Source organism: Manacus candei, unplaced genomic scaffold (assembly GCF_025592945.1).
Source record: "Manacus candei isolate 608988 ecotype Guabito, Panama unplaced genomic scaffold, ASM2559294v1 h1tg000119l, whole genome shotgun sequence".
Classification (NCBI taxonomy): Eukaryota; Metazoa; Chordata; class Aves; order Passeriformes; family Pipridae; genus Manacus; species Manacus candei.
In genome coordinates this window covers 4,871,788-4,896,610 of record NW_026138167.1, presented here as the reverse complement: position 1 = coordinate 4,896,610, position 24,823 = coordinate 4,871,788, and the positions used below count along the sequence as shown (strand labels likewise).

General features: G+C 56.5%; 2 protein-coding genes across 3 annotated transcripts; one reads left to right on the top strand and one right to left on the bottom strand.

Moving 5' to 3' along the window:
* Positions 1 to 273: 273 nt before the first annotated feature.
* ISLR (immunoglobulin superfamily containing leucine rich repeat) lies at positions 274 to 4,633 on the top strand. 2 transcript variants are annotated; one of them, XM_051770297.1, is made up of 2 exons: positions 274 to 712; positions 2,115 to 4,633. In XM_051770297.1, exons 1-2 carry the CDS (start codon positions 364 to 366, stop codon positions 3,371 to 3,373), a joined length of 1,608 nt encoding a protein of 535 aa, XP_051626257.1. In that variant the 5' UTR covers positions 274 to 363; the 3' UTR covers positions 3,374 to 4,633. The 2 variants fall into 2 exon arrangements, with proteins under 2 accessions (XP_051626257.1, XP_051626259.1); XM_051770299.1 differs by lacking the exon at positions 274 to 712 and adding an exon at positions 895 to 930.
* A 2,728-nt stretch (positions 4,634 to 7,361) lies between these two features.
* Positions 7,362 to 24,389, bottom strand: STRA6 (signaling receptor and transporter of retinol STRA6). The gene is made up of 18 exons (XM_051770294.1): positions 24,190 to 24,389; positions 19,568 to 19,718; positions 17,252 to 17,330; positions 16,700 to 16,785; positions 16,421 to 16,560; positions 16,110 to 16,276; positions 15,828 to 15,953; positions 15,021 to 15,088; positions 14,822 to 14,898; positions 13,872 to 13,933; positions 13,419 to 13,599; positions 12,340 to 12,415; positions 12,132 to 12,265; positions 10,862 to 10,979; positions 10,580 to 10,681; positions 9,625 to 9,788; positions 8,990 to 9,127; positions 7,362 to 8,333 (listed from the first exon to the last, which is right to left on the bottom strand). The coding sequence occupies exons 2-18, from the start codon at positions 19,690 to 19,692 to the stop codon at positions 8,155 to 8,157; spliced, it is 2,022 nt and encodes a 673-aa protein (XP_051626254.1). The 5' UTR covers positions 19,693 to 19,718; positions 24,190 to 24,389; the 3' UTR covers positions 7,362 to 8,154.
* Positions 24,390 to 24,823: the final 434 nt, after the last annotated feature.

Sequence of the window (24,823 nt, the reverse complement as noted above, 5' to 3'; positions counted from 1 at the left end):
CCTGCCAGGCTGGAGGATGGAGTCTGAGAGATGAAATCCCCATCACCCACTTTTAAAAGCTTTTATCAGCAATTTATTGCAGGGCCGAGGAGATGACTCTGGGTGACAACTCCAGGTGACCTCCCTGTACCTCGACAGCTCTGGGTGACCTGCTGGGACCTCAGCATCTCATCCTTCTTCCTCCTGCCCCCGATGCAGCCTCTGAGCTGCACCCTCCTTCCCACCCTGCTCAGGTCCCGCACAGCCCCTCAGCAGTGTCATCCTGCCACTCCCAAGCCCCCAAAGCCCTTCACCCCCCTCAGAGACAACTCACCGGCCACCCCATGTCCTCCAGAAGCCGCTCTCTCTCCGCCTGTCCCCCAGATGTCCTCTGCACGGGGTGGGACAGGATGGACCCCGAGATATAGGGCTGGGGGGCAGAGGTTTTATGAGGAAGGAGATTTGGGGGGCAGAGGTATGAGGGAAGAAGGTTTGGAGGGCAGAGGACTGGGGGCAGAGGGGGCCGGGCTCCGACAGCAGCCCCCGGGGGAGGCGGGCGGGTGGAGGAAGGGCCCCCGCAGCCAGGAGTGGGTCGGTGCCATGGAAAACAAAAAGGGCCCGGGGGACGGGGAGGGGAGGAGAAGCCCGACGAGGGCCGAGGGAACCGGCGGTCCTGTTTTCCCTCACTCCAGAGGAGCGAGGGTGACCGGGCTCCATCTCCGCGAAGCTGCCGGTGAAGGGGCAAGGGGGGCCGGGGAGGGCAGCGGGGGGCCAGGGACCGGCGGGGCCGGGGGAACGGGCTGGCCGGGCCGAGAAGGGAGGGAAGGAGGGAAGGAAAGAGGGAGGGTGGTTATTCACGGCTCTGGTATGCGGCGTGCGGGCCCTGCTCACACCGCCCCCGGGCTGCCTCCGCCCGCCCCGGCCGCGGGCAGCGAGAGGCGGCGGGGAGAGGTAACTGCGCCCCGGGGGATACTGCCAGGGGTAGGGGAGGAGGGATGGGAGGGAGCCGGGGTAGGGGTGCTCCAGGAGCTATAAAAATGCAGGACCCCCCCGCTCCTCCCCCCGGTGCTGCGCCGCCAGCCCTGCTCCCCCCGCGTCCCGCAGTGTGATGGGGATCTGCCCCTCGCTGGGCAGCTTGGACTGGGACAGCCGCGGGACACCCCCAGACTACACCGAGCAAGCGCTTCAAAGGCATCAGCCAAGGACAGACCCCACCGCAGCCCTCCATCACCCCCAGAGCCAGGGGGGCTCCTTCCCCATCCCTCGAACCCCAGGACTGGGGTGTTCAATCCCTGCAGGGTCCTCCCTTTCTGTGCCTGTCCCGTCCCTCCCCCTCAGCTGTGCATGTCTTATTCAGCCTCTCCATTACCAATAAAACGTCCCCCCCTCCTGCTTTAAATGACAGGGTTGGGAACTGGAAAGAGCAGCAAAATTTGCCTACAAGGCAGAGACAAAGGGGTCTGGCTGCCAGCTCCTCGCAGAGCTGCACTTAACCTCTTCCCCGGTGGGACACAGCCTCCAGACGCCGGGAGCCGAGCAAGCACCGTCCCCTTTGCAAGGCAGGAGGGAGGGGAGTAAGGAGTTAGCTCAGAAATATTTCACTCCAAAGACTTCCAGCAGCCAGGGACCCCACACTCCCTTGCTGAGAAAAAGCACTTGAGAAGCTGTTTTTTTCCATGACATGGAAAAATACGGAGATGGGGGCTTGGTTTGTGGTCTGAGAGCCTGCTGAAAATCCCAACAGCTTGATGGTTTAGGGGAAAGCTGGTTGGGAAAGAGCTGTGGTTGCTCTGTTTCTCTTAATTCCAGTCTCAGCAGGGTGAACTCTGAACCCTTTGGAAACAGCATCTTGGGGGTTGTATTTCATCAAAGATCAGGAAAAGATGTCTTCTAGTGGGGGTAGGAAAGGGTTTAGGGGGAAGTTCCCCCCTCACGCAGTAGTTGAAGGCTCTGCTCTTGGTGAGGAAATGCCTTCTGATAAGGGAATATTTCAAACAGTCTTTTCCAGCCAGAGTTCTGGGGATAATCACATGGATGCTTTGTTCTTATGTGCTTCCTCTTATTATTTGGCAAGAAAAAGCAGATCCCCTTCTCAGCTAGACCCATCCCGTTCATTGCCCCGTCTCTGTTCCCAGGAGGAAGGATGAGGCCCCTGCTCTGCTGCCTGGTCCTGGCTGCACTCCTGGGGCCCTGCCTGGCCTGTCCCAGCCCCTGCTCCTGCTCCACCAAGAAAAACGGGCGGCTGTTGGCCGAGTGTGCCTACAGGGATCTCCAGGAGGTACCCAAGGGGTTGTCCTCCAACGTGACCATCCTCACCCTGTCGGCCAACAGGATCAGCTGGTTGGGGCAGGGCTCCTTTGCCGAGGTTCCTGAAGTGCAGTCACTGTGGTTGGGCTACAACCAGATCGGGGTGGTGGAACCAGGGGCTTTTGCCTTGTTGGTGCATCTGAAGAATCTGGACCTGAGCCACAACAAGATCGCAGATTTCCCATGGCAGGACCTCCGCAACCTCAGCGGCCTGCAGATCCTGAAGATGAACAACAACCGCCTGGCCGGGCTGTCCCGGGATGCCTTCCATTCCCTGAAGGACCTGCGCTCCCTCTGGCTCAATGACAACGAGTTGACCACCTTGGCTGAGGGCACCTTTGACAACCTGCCCTCCCTGTCCCAGCTGCAGATCTTCAACAACCCCTTCAACTGCTCCTGCAAGGTCTTCTGGCTGAAGAAATGGACCGAGCGCACCTCGGTCTCCATCACCAAGGGGGGGTCCACCCTGTGCGTGGCTCCCGCCAGGCTGAAGGGCAGGGCAGTGACAGACATCCCCGACCACCACTGCGTGGCCCCCTCGGTGCAGCTCACCTACCTCTCCAACCTGGACAACACGGTCATGTATGACGGGCTGACGCTGACCCTGCACTGCAGCGTGGCCGGCAGCCCCCCGCCGGAGATCCGCTGGAAGATCCAGACCTCCAGCCGCCGCATCGAGATCAACGGGCCCAACGTGGCGCGGGATGGAAACGTCAAGCAGAGCCAAGAGCACTTCCTGGTCTTCAAGAACGGCACCATGGCCATCCCCAACTTCAGCAAGGAGGACGAAGGCACCTACACCTGTCTCGCTGTCAACGACGTGGGCACGCGGGATGTCTCGGTCAACGTGGCGCTGGCTGGGTCGGAGAATCCAGCTGAAGACCTGCTCCGAGATGACCCCCATGCCGGCCACCTCGGGGGGCGGAGCTGCTACAAGGGGGACGAAATGGATCCCTCGGGCATTGGAGAAAAGCTGGTGATCGTTTATCACATGCCGAGGGAGTCAAAGAGTGGGGCTGGAGGGGCCCTGCCCCAGGTCCACCTGGGGACCCTCCTGCTGGCTTTGGGCTTCGTGCTCTGCTGTTAAATGGGGGAGGAGGAAACGGTGCCTCGGGGGTTCCCCTTCTTTCTGTAGCATTTATTTTCACGTAGTGTCGTGCCTTTGCTGAGCTTCTGGGAACTGTGGGCGGTCAGGAGTCAAAGGGGGCCAAGATCCAGGCCCAGGGCTGGTAGTTCAACCCCTCCTTAGGTGGGGGTCAGGGCTGGGCTCTGTTAGTTGAAGGCTTCAAATGAGTTTGGGTGATGTCGAGCAGACCCACACCCTGCTGCCACTTTCCAGGTGTCCAAATCTGACACCTCCCCCTTATCTCCCTCCTGAGATCAAAGTGTAGCTGCAGGATTAAAGTCCACCCTCAACAAGGTGACCATCATCTGTCGCCAGAGCCCACCAGGAGCCCACCTCCACCTGCAGCATCCAGCTGTGTCCAGAGAGGGGATCCAAGGATAACACCCCTTCCATGACCAGCAGCTGGGCCCTTGGCCAGCCAGGTGCATCCTTCCCACCACCAACATTACCTGAAGTAGAAGGACCAGTCTGAGAATGGAGAAAGAGGGAATGGGGTCCTGGGATGCCAGGAGACGTGGCTCTGAGGGACAGAGATGTGATGGTGCCTTGTAGGCAGAATGGGTACAGCAGAACATGTTGGGTGGAGCCATGGGCTTGGATCAGGCCATTTTTCAGAGCAGGAGAAGATTTGCCACAGGATTCATCCCTGTAGGAGCACAAAGGGCTCCAGCTGGCTGGGTGCTGGGAGCATCTAAAATGCCTGTGCCTTCCCCGAATGTCACAGGATTTCCAACTCCCTCCCCTTTCACTGCTGAGATCTGTGGTCCAAAAAAACTCGTCTGGGCTGGACCCACCGAGTTGCCCTGCTTCAGCTCCGGCCCCGGCAGGGAGGGACTGAGCTCAAAGAGACCCAAATAATTCCCCAGCACTCTTCCTTGACAGGATACTAAACAGGGGCTGCATGGTGCAATGGGAGGAAAAAAGGTTGGGAAAACCCAGACTACAGAGAGAGAAGCTGAGCTGACCTATAAGCCATAAACACACTCCTTAAGTGCTTTAGCGTTCCCATGTGGGACATATATACCTTATCCAGCTGTCCCAGGGTGCTGGGGAACCCTTTGTCTCCTGGTGGAGGGATTGAGCACCTCTATCTCCCCCACCTCAAGGTACAGGTGGTCCAGCTTTTGTACCATCTGTGGGAGCTGGATGGACCCCTGCAGCCCCCTCACCTTATAACCAAACCTGTATGGACAGCAATAAATACCTTTTTTTTTAAAACAAGCTGGTACATGCTGCCTCTGTGCACCCCCAAATCCCCCAGACCGAACAGCACCTGGGCTGTCAGAGCTCATCACCAACCCTCTTTGATCAAGGGACACCTCCTTTCCCCCACAGTTCCTCCAAATTCCTCCCCGAGCTGTAACATCCCCCCAGCTCCCCCAAACCCCTTTCATCCCACAGCATCCCCATAGCTCCCTCAAACCCTACCTGTGCATATCATCTCCCATTTCCCTGTGCTGCAGCATTCCCCCAACTCCCCCCAAAATCTCCCCGCCCCATAGCATGCTCCCAGCTCCCCTCAGGGTCCTCCTTGTCCCATGGTATCCCCCAGCTCCCCCAAAGTCCTCCCCTTGCCGTTGCATCCCCCCCTAAACCCTCCCTGCGCTGTAGCATCCCCCACCCAGGTCCCCCTGCAGTGTAGTATCCCCCACAGCTCCCCCAGATCCCTCCCTGCACCGTATCATCCCCCCACCATGATTCTGGAGGGAGGAGGCATTTTTGAACACCCCAAAATCCCCCCATCCGTGTCTGCAGCAAGCTGGGGAAGGCAGCAACACCCAAATCAGCTGGGAACCAGCTATCCCAGAGACTCAAGCCTTCACACAAGCTCTCCAGCCCCAAAATTCCTTATCCAGACAGCTCATAAGGGTAAGGAAAGAGGCAGTCAAGGAGCTGCCAACAGAGCCGAGCTCTGTACGGCGCCGAGGTCTCCGTGGGAGTCCTGAGGCAGAAACATCCCAGACCCAGCCAGGAGCTCCTCGCACGAAGGGATGCTGACAGGCAGGAACATGTTTTTCCCATTACAGGATGAAAAGCAATGTGGCCCCAATGAGAGTTTTGGTTTCGTTTCATAGGCTACAACTTTTAAACTCAGTTTGACATCAGTCTGACATCAGCCGACATCCTCCCTTCCCAGCTTAGAAGAGTGGGGTACGGGAGTTTATTCCTGCAGTCTCAGCTGGGAACAGGGTTTGGGGCCTGGCATAAGGATAAAAAAGCAAGTTTAGGCTCTCAGAAGCCCTAAGCCACGCCTGGAGGTCTCTGCCTGTCTCGCAGAGCTGCAGCTCCCACCAGCTTTGCTGTTCTGCCACCAAAAAAAGGGAATTCCTCCACCTTGGCCAGGTTTACTCACAGATTTCATGGCAAATTGTTAGTAATATTAAGCATCAGTCATTCCTAAAAAACAGGGCCCCTTGCCATGGTATTTCCTGGGTTGGATGCTGCAGGTGATATCACACCTGGCATCACTATCTGGACCCACCAAGGGATAACACAACCCACCGTCCCTCCCGTTTGCAAAGCCAGACCTGAATTTCCATTCCCCACACAGACAAGTTTTCCTTAAGGGCCATTTGCAGCTGGATCAGCTCCCTGAACCACCTCACCGTCTGCTCAGGGGTTGGGTGGAGAGGGATGTGGATGCACAGGGGCAGAGCTTCCCCACAGCCGTGGCAGTGTTGGGGGTTTAGAGATGAGGTGTGAAGCCACCACGAAGAAGAAAATCTCAGTCCTCCCCCAGGGTACTGTTTATGTCCAAGAAAACAAGTAAATCCATGTAGCCACCTCCTGTCTTCCTCCCAGGGCTGTCATCTCTCACCAGGGCCCCAGCCAAGACATCTCCAGGACGCCTGGGGCAGGGCTGTGTAAACAGATGCTGAAATCCGGCTCCACCCATGGCCCTGAGCTGCCAAAGATTTTAGGGATTACCAAGGTTGACTTCAGTGCCTGGGAGGCTGGAGGTGGGTTGGGATGGGCTGCAAGGGAAAGGTGCTTCAGGGACACCCAGGACACCCAGCACCCCTCTCTCCCGTGCTGTGCCGTGCAAACCAGGCACGCACACCTCAAATCCCAGAGCTGGGAACGCGGCAGGAATTGCACCTTGGGCTCCTGCTGTCTTAGAAAGAAACCAGCCCAGACCTGCCTCCGGTGGCACCGCTGTCACCCTGTTCGGTGACATTGTGCTCGTGCCAGACAGTGATCAAATGCAATTACTTTAATCACGTTTGATTGGTGGGCAGCGGATGCGACAGCATTTCCAGCATCCAAGCACACCGGGTGGCACCTGCAGGCAGCAGATGAAGGCAGAGACCCCCCTGTCTTCCCCGGGACAGAAAGGAATGGGGGTCAGATGCTGTGGAAAAGGGTGGCTCCCACGCCGGTGTTGTGGGGAGATCTCGGGACCCTCCAGGCAAACCCCAAAGCACAGGGTTCAACCTCAGTCCCCCCAAACCACACTGAGGTGCTGCAAACATCCCGGCAAGAGGGAGGAGGGTCCTTGGAAACCTCCTTCCAAGCAGATCCCTGGGGCAAGGGGATGGTCCAGCAGCCCTGCTCAGTGCAGGGTGGGCTGCAAAGGTTGCTTTAGCAAGGCTGAGGTGTTTGTGATGGTGTTGAGAGGGAAGGAGCCACCAGTAGAACTTACCAAGAGCTCTGCTTGCTGCTGCCACAGGCATCCTTCCAGCCCATAAAGGCAGGATTTCAAGGATTTAACTGTAGAAAAAGGTGACATAGCAACACCTTGCACATCTCCCTTTGGTGCTTTACCCACAAACTGCCCTGTTTCAGTTCCCACCCTTCATGGGAGCTGTAGTTTAGGGGCCAAATGTTATGAAGGGAGAGCAAAGTGACCAGTTTTGCATTAAAATTGCCCTAAAGTGGGATCATAGATTTGATCCCATCACCTCCTGGTTAAGCAGATCCAAGAGACCAAGGACACCCCGAGTGTAGGAATGAGGTATGTGATTTATTAACCTTCCCCGACTCAGCACATCCAAGCGAGGTATGAAACTGGTTCCTACGGATTCAAGCTCGTCTCGCTCGGAGGGACACCCGCCCTGGGAGCTGCTGGCTTTAAACAGAACGGGGTGGCAACAAGAGGCACTGGGGGGGTGAGAGGACAGAGGTGGACAGAAAACAAACAGCTCTGCAGCCTCACAGCCCAGAACAGGGGCACATGGGATTTTATCCTTCACAAAATTGGGAAGAAAAGCAAGTCCCAGGGTTAGGCGCAGTGCCCAAAGGGAGCCAGGGTCAGAAAGGGAGAAGCTGGGGATGGGGCTGGCAGTGGGGATCACGTTGAGATGCAGGTAATTCCTTGTGCTCAGGATGGTTAAGGATCCCTCCACACACCCTCTCCCTCCTTCCTTATGCCCTGGCACTGGGGGGTTTGCCTGCCTTGCCACATGTCGGAAAGGCAGCTGTTGAGAACGGGAGGGCTCATTGCAGGAGTGACTCCTAAAATATCTCTGAGATGCCAGAAGAGTTTAGCTTGGCTCATCTCCTTCCAGGTCAGGCTTGGAGGTGACCCAGTTGTCTCCACCTCTGGGCCTTGGGAGTGGCTCAGCACGGACCTAGAGATAAAAACCAGCCCCCAACACCGCTGGAAAGGGTCCGGAGGCTGGAGAGGGGCAAGAGGTGCCCAAAACTCCTGTCAGTGCAGGATTAGAGTCAACAGGAGATGGGAACGGGATGGGACAGGAGCGTGCATGGAGGCAGAGAGAGGTGGGGGGCTCCTCTGGAGGTCAGGGCTTGGGGGGGCTGAGCTGGGTGCCGTTGGCCGTGGGGTCGGAGAGGGCGGTTTTCCGGCAGGCCGTCAGCGAGGGGTTATTGAGCAGCGTGTAAGCCAACCCCCAACGGGCTCGGCTCCGCTTCACCCGCGCTCTGCTCAGGGGCGTCCGCTCGGGCTGCATCAGCTGGATGCCTGGAAGGACATGGGAATGGGGGGCAACGATTTTAGTACCCAAAGAAGCTCCAAGAGAGACAGAGAGGGACTTTGGACAAGGGCATGGAGAGAAAAGATGAGGGGGAATGGCTTCCCACTGACACAGGGCAGGGTTTGATGGGATATTGGGAAGAAATTCTTCCCTGTGAGGGTGGTGAGGCCCTGGCACAGGTTACCCAGAGAAGCTGCGGCTGCCCCATCCCTGGAGGTGTCCAAGGCCAGGTTGGACGGGGCTTGGAGCAACCTGGGATAGTGGAAGGTGTCCCTGCCCATGGCAGGGGGTGGAACAAGAAGAGTTTTAAGGTCTCTTCCATCTCAAACCGTTTTGGGTTTCTATGATCTCAACCCCAGCTCCATCTCACTGGGGTTGCCAAGATTCCATCCACACCCCTGGAAGCCTCATCCTGCCCTCGCACAGGAGCAACTCCTGTGATGGAGATTGTGATTTGATGTCCACAATCCAAGGAAAGGCGGCATAAAAGTAGAGAGGTCACCAGAACCACAACCCTCCATGCTCCCTTTACCCCAAACACCACCAGCACCTCCAGAGGAGCAGTAAACCCGCAGAGGAGGCCCTGATGCCGCCCCATGGTGATGGTTGTGCCTCCCCCTGGTTGAAGGTGGGAAGGTCTCACCCTCTTCCACGTGGCTGGGCTGAGGTGCCGCCGGTCGCTCTGGCTGGGCTGGCTGGAGAAGCAGCAAGCAGAAAGCTTTCATCACTGGGTGGGACTGGCTGACCTCGATTTTCAGATAGTGGCAGTAAGTGTGGTAGCCTGGGGGGACAGAGCTCATGGTCAATGCATCTGGTGGGGTCAGACTTCCTGGATCCCCCCCATCCCTCCCGCCCTGGAGCACAGGGGAGGGTTGTTTGCCAGGCTCCAGCTCTGCCCTGCCTTCAATGCTGGGGATGAACTCTGCTCCCAAAATCCCAGCAGGAAAAGCAGGGGAAGGGCTGAGGTCCCTTTCCTTCTGCCTTTAGGACAGGAGAGATGGGGGTTTGCTGCTTGTGGAAATGAGGTCTGGCCATTGGTGAAACCCAGAAGGGCATCGCCCACCTTTTGGGATAGAAAAGCAGGACCAAGCAGGCATCAGGAGAAGCCACTTGCTCCAGTTTTCCCATTTCTGAACGCAGGTGGTTTGAAGCCACTCTCAGTCCTGGAAGCTCCAGGCAACGGAGGAGCCCCAGACCACCTCCCCCAGGAGCTCAGGGGTGGGAGAAGGGCTCCCATGTTCCCAGAGGGGCTGCAGGGGGACCCTCTCCATGCCCTACCTGGGTCAAAGGTCTCCACGCCCCGGTTCAGCAGGCTGATGTCCAGCTGGCAGAAGTGGATGGCATTGTAAAGGCCAGAAATGACCATCCTCCACACCCCAGCCAGGACACCCACCAGGACGTTGATGGGGAAGAGCAGGTAGGTGACTATGTAGAGGGCTCGCCTGTGGGTGGAGAAGGAAGAGCACGGAAGACAAACACCACGGGATGGGAAGCACAGCCCTTCCCTGCCAGAGAAACCTGCCAAAATAAGCCTCCCTCCCTTCCCTCCCTCCTCATCAGACACGATCTCCATCTGAGGTGTCTCCATCCCATGGAGAGAGGCAAACACCCTTCCAGGCTCTCTGAGCACTGTCAGGACCTCAGAGCTTGGCCTCCAGCACACACAGGGTCTCCTTTTCTCCTCAAAGACTTGGAAACCATACAAAGCATGAAGCTGGTGGTTTGGGATGGAGGGCACCAGCTCCCACGGAGGCCAGAAGAGCCCACAGCAGCCTCCCTGCTGTGCCGGGTGAGTGGTGGAGGTGGTGGAAGTGCCTTTGGTGGATGGAGTAGGACACTTAGATCCATCCATCACCCCAGCCTTCAGCGTAAGGCACATCTTAGGCTGTGACACATCTTAGGCTGTGACACCACGTGTGACCACATCTGCTGCCAGAACTGAGCTGGTCCAGCCGATCCTGGAGGATCCGGACTTCCTCAGGAGGTGACAGGGCAGGGTGCAGACCTCACCAGTTTCCCCCCACCAAAATCAAGGCTGCAAATGGACTGTGGCCCTGTAAAGCATCTAAAGAAACTTCCCTGGGAGCATCAAGCCACTTAAACACCTCGAATTCCCTTGAGCTCATGACCCAGTGGACACCACACCAGGGACATGTGTAAACCTAACACAGTCCTAGAGTGCTGGACCTCGGGAGGGTGAGCTCTGCCCCCAGGGCTCACCATGTCCCCATACCTGTTGGTGAGCTCCTTCTGGAGGGGATGCTGCTCCAGGAACTGGTAGTGAGCTGCCAAATGTTGCACAATGACGGCAACCACCAGGGTCAACCAGAAGGGCCTGGGCGGGAGGGAGGAGACAGGTTGGGCACCGGGAGGGTGCCACGCATGAGACACCATCCCAGGCAGCAGAAACATCCAGCAAAGCTGGAAGAGCCCCCAGTAGAACACCCCAAAGCACACCATGGCCATGGCACCCACTTGGGTCTTCCATCCCTTCCCGAGGGCTGGGAGCACTCACCACATGTTCTGAACGACGGTGAAGAAGGGGCTGCTCGTGCTGTACTGGAGCGGGATGACAACGAGGAAGGCAAGCACCACTGAGCAGAAGAAGAAGATCACTTGCTGGATGAGGAGACCTGGGAGGGAGACACAGAGAAAGAGAGAAACCATGGAGGGGGAGGATGGAGAAGCAGTTCTCATTTTTGCTCTCATTCCCCAGATCCATGCTCATTGCTGAACATGATTTTCATTTTAATCCCATAAAATGCCCGTGAGATCCTTACCTGCCTCCCCCGCTCCGAACACGATGCTCCGCGCAGGATTTAATTACAAGTTCAGTCTTTCTTATCACTCCCCACATTATCCCCGCTGAGAAGAGCCATCACTCGGGGCTGCAACTATGATGTCTCATCATAAAATCCAGCCTGAGCTCTGATTTCTAATCATAAATCACACCAAGATCAGCAGCGACTGTGTTTCCTTGTGCTCAAGCTGGTGCTTCACCGCCCCTGCTTTACTTTAATCACTTGAAATCCAAGAGTTTTAAGAAGGAGGCGAGATCCAGCTCTATCAGGGATGCACTGAGCACTGAGTGGTTTGTGGAAAGCTGGTGCAAGGAGTTCCTGGGGAGCTCCCCAGCTCCTACCTCTGCACTATGCTCAGCAATGTGCCTGCAAAACAGGTCTGCTTTCCCCAGGGATGGTCACTCCTGTCCTTCCATCACACCCCTGGACCCTCAGCCTGACTCCCCTGCCTGACCTCGGAGTGCTGATACAGTTGATTGTTGGCAGACAATGAGCAGAGTCACCTCCCATGGGGCAGAGAGGCCTTAAAATGTCTCCAAACCATGGTGGGGTAAAGATTTACACCCTATTTGATGTCCTGCACCCATCCCTGCAGTGGTCTCTCCCTCCCAGGCAGGGAGATGCGGGCTGTGATGGGGAAGGGGCACAGTGAGGAACACCCAGAATGACCAGGACTGGGGGAGACAGTCCTTTGCACGAGATTCTGCGACAGCTTCTCAAATCAAAATATTTGGGCTTGAGCCAAAATGAATCATCATCCCACCCACCCCCCCTTCCCATTTTAATTCCTGACCATTTGGCGTTCAGCATGGTCCTTCCCGCAGAAGGACAGATTGTGTTTGGGGAAAGGGGAACAAAAGCCTCACAGCCATCCCTCTGCAAAAGGGGGTGAGAAAGGGGGAAGAGATGCTTAATTCCAGGATAGACTGTGCAAGGTGGGGATCCACCACCCCTCCACCCCTTTCTGCCCCCAAAATCCTTTACCCAAGCAGGCAAAAGCTGTCTGGAAGCCGGCAAAGCTCATCCAGCAGACAATGGCTTGTCGGGATGGGCGGAGGATATGGGCTTTGTAGAACACGTCCAGCACGGCCCCTTGGTAAAGTGCCTTCAGGTTATTCCTGGGGAGAGAGTCCAGCTGCATCCCAGCTCGGTGGCAAGGACAAAGCCAACGGAGCAGGGACACCATCCATACCTGTGCATCACCAGCGTCCTCAGGAGCATGGCACAGGTCAGGAGGCAGCACAGCACCAGCGAGCAGATGTAGCACACTGTGGAGGAACAGAGGGAAAGGCTGGATCAGCCAGCCTGTGACCAGCCCCAGGAACGGGATTTTACTGGAAAATGTATCTAAGGAGCATTGTAGGGGCTGAGTTACGGGGTTGCATGGCACCACACCTCAGTTTCCCTCCCTCCCTCCTTCGCAACACAGGGATCTCCAAATTCCATGTGTGAACTGATGAGACAGGGAAAGGGAAAGACAAGCTGTCAAGGGAAATCCAAGCAGTTAGGCTGGCCCAGCACTGGAAAAATCATTGGAGCAAGCTGTGATAAGCAGGTGGTGCGATGGAGAGAGCCTGGGAAGGTGCTCGCAGAAAAGTGGATGCTGGGGGGAAAGCAACAGGGGGGGAAGGAAGTCTGGTAGGAGGGATGGAGATGTCAGGGGGGGGAAAAAAACGTGATGAGAGAGGCTTGGTGATTCAGGAAGAGCCATAAAAAGCCTTCCCAGGGTCGGTGGTACCCCAAGGTAGTGTTGTGGAGGGAGGAGTGGCATCCCTGCTACCCCCATTCCAGGCTTTCAATTATCCAGGGGGGCCTGGGGGCCATCTGCTCGAGTCCAGCACATATCAAAGCCCGCAGCCGAAGGGCAGCATCTGCAGCACGGCCCTGCCTGCTCTCCCTGCCGGTCCTGCCTGCTCTCCCTGCCGGCCCTGCCCGCTCTCCCTGCTGGCCCTGCCCGCTCTCCCTGCCAGCCCTGCCCGCTCTCCCTGCCGGCCCTGCCCGCTCTCCCTGCCGGCCCTGCCTGCTCTCCCTGCTGGCCCTGCCTGCTCTCCCTGCCGGCCCTGCCCGCCTTGGCACGCAGCAGCTGCTCGGAGCTGGCACAGCACCAGGCTCACACCACTGCCTTTCGTGTCTGGGGCTTTGGCAGCTGGCTCTGAAGTCCCTCTGGAAGCTGCCTTATCACCGACCATGCTCTGGATTAGAAATCTCTCTGGTAAGTTCTGAAACCCTCCAGAAACCACCTATGGATGCGGGACCTGGCTGGGAACCCACCTTCCAGCGACCACAGGTAGTGCTTGACAATGTTGAGCTCCTTCTCCATGTCACCGGGGACAGCTGGGTTGTCTGAGGGCACCAAGCCAAACTGGACCAACAACACCACGATGTCCTTCGTCATTCCCGCCCGCACGATCTGGATGGTGGGAACGAAGGCTACCAGGAGCAGCAGGGCGACCTGTGAAGGAGCAGAGACACGTGAGCCCTGGGTCACGGCATCCCACTGCCGAGCCATCACCTTGGCTTAAAGACTTAGGGCTGGCTGAGCCCTGGGAGCACATGGTCAGTTGGTGCGGCTCAGCAGGGGATGGTAATTCCTTGAGGCACGTTAATACTGTTCCCATAGCCAAAATTGTGGCATGGCAGTGACCTCTGGGCTCCTCTGCCTCGAGAGGACATGGCCAGGAGGCAGGGAAGGGGCTCTGCTTGGCATTTAATCACCAGCATCACCTGGTAGACGGCGATCACAGCCATGGTTATGGACACAACAAGCTTCAGGGGGATCCGGAAACCTATAAGGTAGAATCAGATAGGAGCCAAGATGTGGGATCATGGGGGAAGAAGGGAGCTGGCTGCAGGTCCACCCAACCCAGCAGCCAAAGCAAACACCCCAGGGAAAGCACTGAAACAGGATGGTTAATATTAGTCGGGATTTGCACAGGGAAATCCTGTGTGGATATGTAGCTGAGAGTGGTTTCTCTGTACTTTGGCTCTATGGGTCCATCCTCCTTTTCCATGAAATCTTTTGTGCCCACAGCACCAAATGCCAGCAGCTGCATGCCATGGCCCCTGGGCTGCCACCTCCTGGGACACCCCCTGCTTCTTCCATGGGAGAGAGAGCAACACATAACTCCCCATTCCTGGTCTATTAGGGATTTAGTCCACTTATTGCAGATTTTATTCCCTTATCACAGCCTTATCAAGCACCAGGCTGTTTATATTCTTCCCTATGAGGGTGGTGAGGCCCTAGCACAGGCTGCCCAGAGAAGCTGTGGCTGCCCCATCCCTGGAAGTGTACAAGGCCAGGTTGGACAGGGCTTGGAGCAACCTGGGATAGTGGAAGCTGTCTCTGTTGGTCCCTGACTGTCCGGGACTGGATGACCTTTGAGGTCCCTTCCAACCCAAGCTATTCCATGATTCTGTGCTATTGACACAACCTGTGCCTGAACCTCACTGCCTCAGCCCACCCACGTCCCCCGGGGGCGCGGGGGGTCCATGTCCCCACCCCACACGGCCGCGGTCTGTGCCGAGCCGAGGCGTCGCTCGCGTGGCGCGTGGCAGCTGCCGTGACACAGATGCTTTGGGGCAGGAGCCAAGAAAGGCATTTGCTGTCCCTGGGGAAGGGTAGGCAGCCTGTCTGCCGAGCTGCTGCTGCGGCCAGGAGAGCACCCCCAGCCCACCTTCCTCAGGAGTGTAGATGTAGGAGCATAAATACGTCTGGATCCTTGAGAGGAGGCTCTCTTCTATCTTCGCGGAGCTGGAGGAGGAAGGACAGGGTGAAGAGCATGTCCTTTGGGACAGGGAGCCTCTCTGTCCCATTGCAGGGCTGACACAGGTGCTCGCTGAACTGGCAGTGCCATGGGAAGGTGCCATCCTTACCTTCCCTTCCGAGGGCGTTTGGACAGGACAGCCTTTAGGTACTTCTTGTAATACCCTCTCCCTGTAACCTTGAGGAAAGCAGCGATAAGTTGCCTGATTTCAGCACAGGAACTCTGATCTGGGGGGGGCAGAGCATCTGCATCCCACCCAGCATCCATCTCTTTGCTCTACTATCCCTGGCCACCCACCCATCACTGGCATCTCTGTATGAGATGCAGGTGATGACTTTCCAGCCCTCGTTTTTGCAAGGAATATGTTGGAACAGATGTGGGCAGCAAATCTTCTGGTACAGCAAAGGTGGAAACAAACCTGCCTTGTTCCCATCAACAAAGCAGCCCAAAACCAGACACACCGGTAGGACGGCTGAAATCTCTCCTTCCCATCAGCCAGCTCCCAGTAAGTGCCTGGGGGGTCACTTCAGGCCACACTTGGGCTGGCTTTTTCCTTTGTTTTGAAGTAGGTTTTTCCTCCTCTCTTCCCAACAAAGCCCCGGCACTTCTCAAAGGGCCAGGGATTATCCAGCCTGCTAGGAAAACAAGGCGACCCCAGTCCCGGCCTGAAGGGGAAGCATTGATGCCTTAAGCCTCTTGTACTAAGGAGTTTACTCCAAAGATGGATTTTTCACTCCCTTTTCAAATCCAGTGATATAAACAGAGTCAATTCCAGTGCCTGAGCAAAGTGGGGAACACGTGCACTGGGAGTACCCCAGATCTCCTGATCCCCCAAGGCAGTGGGGCAGGAAAGTTCCCAAAACCATGCTGGTCCCTCCAGGGGTTCTCCCTGAGTTGCCCCATGGGTCTTCATTACCTCCTTATCCAAGGTCTCCTCCTGGACGGTGAAGCTCCTGACGAGCAGGGCTGGATACCAAAGGCTTAAGAGGACAAGGCAGAGGATGATGGGGATGTACGAGAGTGTGGAGTAGTACCTGTATATCTGGGGGGGAGCAGAGATGTCACATGGCACCACCCCAGCCCGGGGGTCTAATCCCGGGTGGGTGACACCATGGTGTCACTCCAAGGAGGTTGTAAGAAAGCCACCTCCAGGCTTTGGCCAGCTCTCCGCTCCTTCCCCAGGAAGTGGGACACACACCTTTGGTGACTGGGGACAATCCACCTTCTGCCAGATGTGGACCACGCAGTGGCACCAGGACAGCAGGCAGCCCACCAGGTAGCTGAGCCTGTGCCGGACAGTGGCACAGGCGATCAGGGGGTAGTAGAAGGCTGGGTAGTAGAGCAAAGCCATGATCTTCCAGTACTCTGGGCGGTGGGATGGAGGGAAGAGGGAAGGGAGAGCAAAACACGCAAGAGAAGGCAGCACCGTCAGTATGGACCAGAGCGAACAGGGTGCTCAGGGTGTCCCCTGGGTTGGGTGGGGAGGGGCCAGGAGGGTGCTGGCCTTACCCCGGGTGCTCTGGGAGGAGTGGGAGATGAATGGCAGAGGGTCCCTGTCCAAGACCAGCACGCACAGGGAGGAGAAGAGGATGCCGAACACCGCAGCCACCAGCCCTTGGTTGCCTTCCTCTTCCAGAAAGTTGGCCGGGCTGCAAGCCAAGGAAGGAATGAGCCTGACACCAGATTGTGGGCACTGTGTCCTCTTGCCAAGCTGGTTTAGCTCCTCCTGCACCCCCTTGGCTGCATGGTGACAGGGACCCTGAGGGCTGGGGCGCAGGGCCAGGGTACCTGAGCAGTCCTGGGACACCGTTCCAGCAGCTCTGGTGGAGACGCCTGCGCTTCACCAGCAAGGACAAGCCCAGGAGCACGGCCAGCTGCCAGGAACACAACCAAGGGAGCAGTAAATACACGGAGGGGAAGGTTGGGGCATGATGCTGTGTGATGGGAGCCTCCATGGAGACATGATTTCCCACCCTACTCCCTAAACCCAACCATGGTTGAAGCAGGGACAGGCACTTCTCAACCTGCCTGGAGGAGTTAGAGGCTCTAAGTGTCTCAGAGGGAACATACTGGGAAAAAATAAAAGGAAATCATAGAACTATGGAATCATTTAAGTTGAAAAAGACACCCAAGGTCATCAAGTCCCGCCATAAATCAAAACCTTCCATTGACTACAGGTACAGAACAAGGTCTGGAGAGGTGTGAGTGCTTTCCAAAAGCATCCCAGCTCCAGCTGCAGAGCTCAGCCCTGATATTTGAGAGGGCATGACACAAATTGGGGGACAGCAAACAGGATATTGGGGCAGATAACTCACCCTGTGGTACTTGTCAGGTACTTACAGAGATGGGTGCCATGCAGATGTGATACATTCTGGGAGAAACAGTGGGCTCACAGTCTGGGATTACAGCAGGAAACATGCTAGAAAGAGCAGGGGGAAAATCATGTGTGGTTGTTCTTAGCCCCAGAAGGGAAAAGCAAAGGTGCTGGGGTGACAGCCACGCACACGGCACAGCGGAGATGTCTGTCTGGAATAAACCTCCCAAGTGCTGCGTTGCACAACCCTCAGTAACCAGGGATGAAGTCACCCTCCTGAGATGATTTTATGACCAAGAGGGAGAGATAACCCCCAGCAGAGGCCTCAAGCTGAGCCCCACAGGGACTGGGTAATCTCCTGCATGTACCAGGACAGCGAGACAGAACAGTTCAGCGAGGATGGATGAAACCCTGCCTTTGCCTCTTTTACACCCATGTCCCTTCTGGCTCTGGCTTCTCAGGGAATGCAGCAGTTCTTCCTGCCTAAGGCACTGCACTCCAGCTGGGAGGCTGCTTGTAGGACGTTTTGATACCTTTCCCATGGGAGAGGGACCCGTCCCACAGTTTGGGATGATGGAGGAGACGGCTGCCTGGGGTCCCAGAGCTGCTCTCCCTCAGCCAAGGCCAGCCGAGCAGATGTCAGGCTTGGCTTTATTTATTCATTCCTGGCCTCTGTTACATCCCTTAATCTCTGCTTTGGCACAGCCCTCCTCCTCTCCCCAAGGTCAGGCACGACTGTGCCCAGACACCCTCACCCAACACTGGGCAGCAAATCCCTGTGCTGGAGAGCTGAACCCCCCTTAAGGCCCATAACTCACATGTGGGAACCTCCTGAACCCCATAACTTAGAGGGGAAGACACCCCCCCAAAGCCCTTCTGCCCTCCCGAACCCCACAGCTCCAATGGGGTGGGTAGAGATGGGAGCTCCCACGAGCAAGCCTGCAAGGAAGGGTCTAATAGAGAAATTGGGATTTTCCAGGCATCATATGTCCAAGCCTGTCACCAAACTGCCACAAAAAGGCTTTATAGGACCAGCTGCCAGTGACTGGCCTTGGATAGACCAGAAAATTCCTACTGTCCAAAAATATCCAGGCTCAAGAAATCCTCCTGGCATGATTGAGAGCACAGGGACACCAAACACCTTTTGGATATCACCAAGGCTTCAGCATTTAAATCCAGAGCATCCAGAAGCCATCAGGTGAGCAAATCCTCCAGTGCTGCCTCCATCTCTTCACTGACCATGGCTTGGAGGACACCCAGAAAATATCCCTGGAAAGATTCTAGCAAAGGTGGAGGTCACACAGGTGGGGCTTCACCTGGGGAAACCAAGGCTGGGCAAGGAGATTTCAAAGCCTGTTTCACAATGAGAAAGATAAGGGATGAGAAGGAACCCTTTGGGCTGGGATCCCCTCCTGGTTATCCTCAGGATTAGGTACCCATCCGTGGAGGACTAAGTCAACAAAGGGACAATAGATCCTGATAGATGGGCCTTGGGATGCCCGACTTTGAGCCTTGGGGACATGTTGGATAAATTGCCCTGCTGCTCCATGCCTCAGTTTCCCCTCCCATCGGGAGTTCTCTTGTCCTTGGGAAGGGCACTGAACTAGGAGGGCACAAAGTCCTGGGTCTTTGCTCCAAGGTTGGGCCCTGGGGTCCCATCCCCGTGGGAAACACAGCACTGCCCTTTGGAATACACTGAGTTAACGAGTGGATCATCATGGATGGGGAGGGAATAGACCCATGGATACACTGATTTGAAGGGAGAGGGAGAGGACATCCATGCAAGCCCAGAGATGCTCAGCCCTATTTTGCTAGTAGGAAACCTATTCAGGGCCACCGTGCCATGCAGGAACCTGTCAGAGTGTCCAAGTAGATTGGGCTGTGCTGCCAACTTTCCTCACTCCCAGCCAAAATCTGCATGGATGCTGGCAGAGAACTGGGACGGGATTAAGGCTGTGTCATGAGGATGGCTCCAAACCCAGAATCATGGAGTCAGAGCAGCCAGGAAAGTCTCTGGGAGCTTCAGGGGGATCAGGGCAGCAGGTGAACCCCATGCACTTGACTTTGAATTTTGGGGAAGGTTGAGGAAAAGCGAGGGTAACTAGCAGAGATGCCCAGTGCAGGATTTACCCCAGACTTTGTCAGGGGCACTTGGAAGAAATTAAGCAATTTAAGGGGCCAAAAGGAGCCTCTTAAATCACCTCGCCCGGACACAAATCCCGGCTCTGCTGCTCTGGGGATGTTGCTCTGTGGAAAGGGGATAGAGCAGCTGGGAGGAGGTTATCCGATCCCAGCAGGGACAGGGGGACATGTGGCACCTGCCAGTGGGGCTGTACACTTACTCATCCTGTGGCACGGCCGGCTCCATGGTTTCGTAGATGTACCAGTTGGAAAGGAGGTCGTCATCGCTGACAAGGCTGCTGTCCAGGAGAGCATCGTGCATCCCACCGGAGCCGTTGGCTGCCATGGTCGTTTCCTTCCTCCCCCTGTGGGCTGGAGAGAGACGGAGAGAGGCAGCAGAGGCAGAAGGTGACCGGGTTTGCACAAGGTGGGCCCTCCTGGGCGCTTGGAAATGCGGGATGGAGGCGTTGAGCCAGGAGGCTTTATCTTCTCGGGTCACTCCCGCAGCCAGGGGAGGACCGGGAGCTTTCAAAATCCGGCTGTGCCCCCAAGGATCCAGCTTTTATCTGGACTCGGAGGAGGGATAAGGGGCGAACACCCTCCCCCGCCGCACATCCCGAGTGCTCAGGGCACACCTAATCACCGCGGCCGCTCCCTGCCCGCCGCGGGACGCTGATAGACTTGGAGCCTTTGTTTGGGTTGTTTAACAGTTTTTACGCCGACGATTTGAAAACCAGCGCAAGGGTCAAGTTTTGGGCTCGGCTGCTGAAAGGGGGATGAGATCTGACCATGATCTGTGTCCCCGGTGTCCCTCTGTGCCACGGATGCTCCCCATGACATTCAGCCTCCCCCAGTCCCTCTCCCTCTGCAGCAATAAAAAGGAAGGAGGATTTGCCGTGGTGCCAGACCCAACAGGCTCTCGTTTCTCCTTCTCCCAATTATTTTTTGATGATTTTGGCCCGGACAGCCCCACACCCTCCACTGCTGTCCCAGAGCTACACTGCACAAGCTGCAACATGCCTCATCTGCCACTGCTGTCAGAAAGGCAGTGCTCAAAGACATCTCCAAATGCCAGGCAGCAATGCTTGGTGCAGCCTCCAAGCCCTGGGAACAGCCCAGGACCTTGGGAAACCCCATCCTACAGCTCAGGGATGTCACCAAACTCCCGCAGGGCTCCTCAGTGGGATGGGTGGGAGATGGATGACTGAGCCAGCAGCTTTGCTCTGGGCTGTTGTTTGTACAGCTGGTGTTCACCAGGGACCGTGGTGGGTCCAGCACAGCTTCAAAGAGATTCTCCAGATCAGGGTTGCAGCCCTGCAGGCAGCCCTGGCTCTGACAGACAAGTGGCACTTGTCACCTTGTCACCATGGCCACACTGCCCGATGGACATCACATCCTCCAGTCAGGTTTTCCAGGGACCCTCTCTCTATGTCAGGGTGCAAGGCCTGGGATCTTCACCTCCCTTCCCAGAGCACCACAACTCAGCTAGAAAGAAGATCCTCCCACTCCACCTTTTGGTCCCAATCCAGATGCCACCACCATCCCATGGAAGGATGGACCCCCCCAACCCCAGGAGAGCATCCAACTGGGATGGATCACAGCCCCCCATCCCTGACCCCTGAGTGTCCCAGCCTCAAGGAATCGACTCTCCAGCCATCCCTTGGTTTCGCCTGTGCAGGGAAGCAGCTCTGACCTCACCTCCCAGGAATGTAGCACTCCGTAAAAAGGTAGAAGGAGCCTGTAAAGTTCATGGCAGTGCACACACAGGTCTGGAAGCCCCATTCCCCTCCTGTGGGGTCACCAAAGGCTGGCAGGGTTTGAAAGCAGGGGATGGGATTTAGACAGGTAAAGCAAGCCATGCCAGCCTTGGAACAGGAGAGCATCCTGAGAATGCAGCATCAGGATAAAGAATCAGCTCCAAAAGCCACACTGGGATTGTCCATGTCCCCCTCTCCTCCCCCTGGCATCACCCAAAGAAGGACAATGAGCAGAAACAAGATGCATCTTCCCACCAGCCCAGCCAGGCAGCATTATCACTGCGACCCACCACTGATGCCACCTTGCCAATGCCTGGATTTGCAGCCACTCAGGGACACGGAGGCCAGAGAAAAGCAGGAAGGGATGGAGAGAAAGGCTCTATGAGATGTCTGGTGCACACAACTCTCAGCAGGCAGGCAGCAATGCCTCAAGATTGAACTGACAGTTTCTTTGGGTGGTGTGTCATACCCCCTTCCAAAACATCCTGCTTGGAGTATCACACACACCTGGATCTCGGAGCTCCACTGCCCATTCCTGTCTGAGTTTGGAACCAAGATGAGTCAACACTGTCTCAGCACCACATGATCTTCAAGTCCTCCAGTTCCACCCACTCATCCTCATGAGGTGGGTGCTGTCCTGTTCCAGGAGATGGTCTCCTCTTGTGGTCTACCACGCAGGGTGGCAACATCTGGGTCACCATTTGTGAAAGGTCTGGAGAAACCAGGAGGTGCTTCAGAGCCTCCAACCTGTCTGCTGGACACCATCAGCCAAGCCACGATGGTGTGACACAGGGTACATCCCAGCCTGGACACCAATGCATCTCTTATTGCCAGGTGGTGGAGGAGAGACCTAACTGGGGGCGGGCATTTTGGCTGGGGAGAAGCATTCCATGAGGGCTTCCAGCCTCACGTGGAACAGGGAAGGGTTAACTCCCTATTTACTGTGGGGATGGTGAGGCCCTGGCACGGGTTGCCCAGAGAAGCTGTGGCTGCCCCATCCCTAGAAATGTCCAAGGCCAGGCTGGACAGGGCTTGGAGCAACCTGGGATAGTGGAAGGGGGTTGGACTAGATGATCCTTAAGGTCCCTTCCAACCCAAACCATCCTATGATTCCTGCTCAGGCTGCAAATCCCGGTGTCCCGGGAGAGGAGGGGCAGGTGTGCCAAAAGCTCAGCGGGATCAGCATCCCCAGCCAGGGCAGGGCCCCAGCTCTCCACCCAGCTCGACGGGCGCCGGCTCCTCCAGCCCGGGCTGAGCCAGGAGCTCTCTGGCTTTGCAGCCCCCCCATGCCCCGGGTTTCCCCGAAACCCGATCTCTTTGCTCCTCTGCGTAACCTCTGCCGAAACAGGCTGGGCCTTTGATCGCAGCAGCCTCGCCCGAGATTGATGGGCTCAATAAAGCTCCTTCATATTCCTCATTTCCCACTATCCATCACTCTCCGGGGAGCTTTTGCATCCCACCATTATGAATTAAACTGGGAGGGGAGGAAGGGAGCCATAAGGGAATTACCCCTCTTCCCTCCTCCCCATCCAGCCTAATGGTGATGCCTTGTGTACAGCTTTTAATAAAAATGATAAAGATCTCATTTCACAATTGTTCAGGGAGCCCTTGGGCCGGGGGAAGAAGGGGGGGCTGTTTAAGCAAGACCTCCTCTAATTCAATTGCTTGTTCAGGAGCCGCGCCGGGACCTGCGAAGCCAGGTGGCACAGGGGTGGCTTTGGAGGGCGTCAAAAAGAGGATGGGCTTCCCAAAGGTGGATTTAGCAGCTTCAGATGATGCCTGGAGAGGCAAAGCCTGATCTGTCATTGGCACAAACCAAGGCAGCCAACTGCAGCCCCAAACTCCACTAAACTCAGTGTTCCAGCCCCAAAAATGAGGTGAGAAAGGTTGGTTTGCAGCCACTTGTGCTCAGCTGGGAGGGACAAGGGGACAGTTGGTCCCATCTGTTCCCTCCACCAGTGACTCTGGAGTCCTTCAAGCCCCAAAGATGCCCCAGCCAGCCCTTGCTTTTTGAAGACTTTCTGGAAAAGCAGAGCTGTCTCCAAGTTCTCCAAACACAAGTGACAAGGAGCCCACACACACCCTGGACCCTCCAGCTGGATGCTGGGGCCTCCGGGAAGTCGCTCTCCACCCTTCCCCCCGGGGACAGCCTCAGTCCCAGGGTGCTGAGAACGCTGAACTCATTGCACTGATGAGTGGATGTGGGGAAGCCTGAGGAGTGGATATGTGGTGAACTCTCCTTATCCCATCATGAAAGCCCCGGGGGCAGGGAAGGGTCCGGAGGAAGTGTTTCATCCCATTGTGACAACATTTTCCTCCCTCCTCCCAGCTCCGGCTGGTTCTCAGCTGACCCAAGTCCCGTCCCCACCCCACCCCCTCAGCTCCTCCGCCCCCCATCCCCTCTAAATCCCTCCAGCACCTCGACTTCCACCACCCGGGGAGAGCCGTGGAGCTGCTCCAATGCTTCACAAACCCTCTCCCTTCGCAGAGCTGGAGCTTGCAGATAATAAATCCACAGCGGAGATCATAAACAAACTCACCAGAAAGGCAAAAAAAGCCCCTTTTTGCATTTTAAAAGCAAAGGCAGCTTAAACGTTTAAGCCGAGGAGGCTGTTTAAGCTTATTTTTAGGCTCCTGACCCCCATCCTTGGTTCTTCGTTACAAAGCAAAGGCAGCAGCACCTGCTGCTCAGAACCCCCAGAAGCCAGGAAAGGGGAAAAGTTTGGAGGATCACAGCAAAACCTGCTGGCACAGTCATCCATCGGTGTGGGAAGCAGTGCTGGGGGAATCCAAGGCAGAGCACCCTATAACCTCTGCTCCTCTGCTGCTGGGGGAAGGAGCATCCCCCAGGAAAAGCAAATCTGGAGGTAAAACCCCTGCTGAAGGGCAGAGCTGGGATTTGGCAGGGGGTCTGCACCCCCCAGAGCAGGATTTGACTCTCTGTAAGTAAACAGGAGCCGCATTTACAACCTGGAGCAATCAGCTCCGCGGTGTAAACCCGGCTCCCCCCCCCGCCACGCCAAGTCTGAAGAAGAAACAACAGAAAAGGGGTGGGAAAAGAGGAAAAGCGACCAAAATAAAGTTACCTTCTTCCAGTCGGCCACCTCCTTGGAAGGCACCTAGAGGCTCAGCTGGGCAGGGGTCTCTGGAGCAGCGTGGCCTTGCTAAGCGGGGACTAAAGCACTGGCTGGCGGGGGTCGGGCGTGGATGCAGCCATGCAAACCCAAACGCAAAGTTCAGAGCACTGGCGAGTGAACGGAGGCTCGCGGTGGCTCAGGGAACTTTATCCCCTCCATCGCCAGGAGGCCTTGGCTGGGGGCCACCCTGGGGTTTAGAAAATTAAAAGCAACCAACCCCGTGCTCGGCTCTCCCTTTGATTCGGCAGAGCTTTTCGGGAGAGGAGGCAGCTTGAGCCAGCCCCCTTCTTCCACAGCGCTCCGCCGGCCCAGCTGGGGTTTAACTGCTCCCTCCACGCTGAAATTTAGGGGGAAACCCGGGGATAGAGATGCTGCTGCATGCCTGCCTCGGGTTGAAAACGTCTCTCCTTCCTCCCAGGATAAAACAAAGGACCAGCTCCTGACGGGTGTAAATCAGCCGAGCCCAACCCTTCGCCCAAATCTTGCAGTTTTATTTGTTTTTTCCCTCACCCAGTGCAGCTGGGAACTGGGAAGGAAAGTTTTGGTGGGTTTGGAAAGCTTGGGGACAAACATCCCTGGGGAC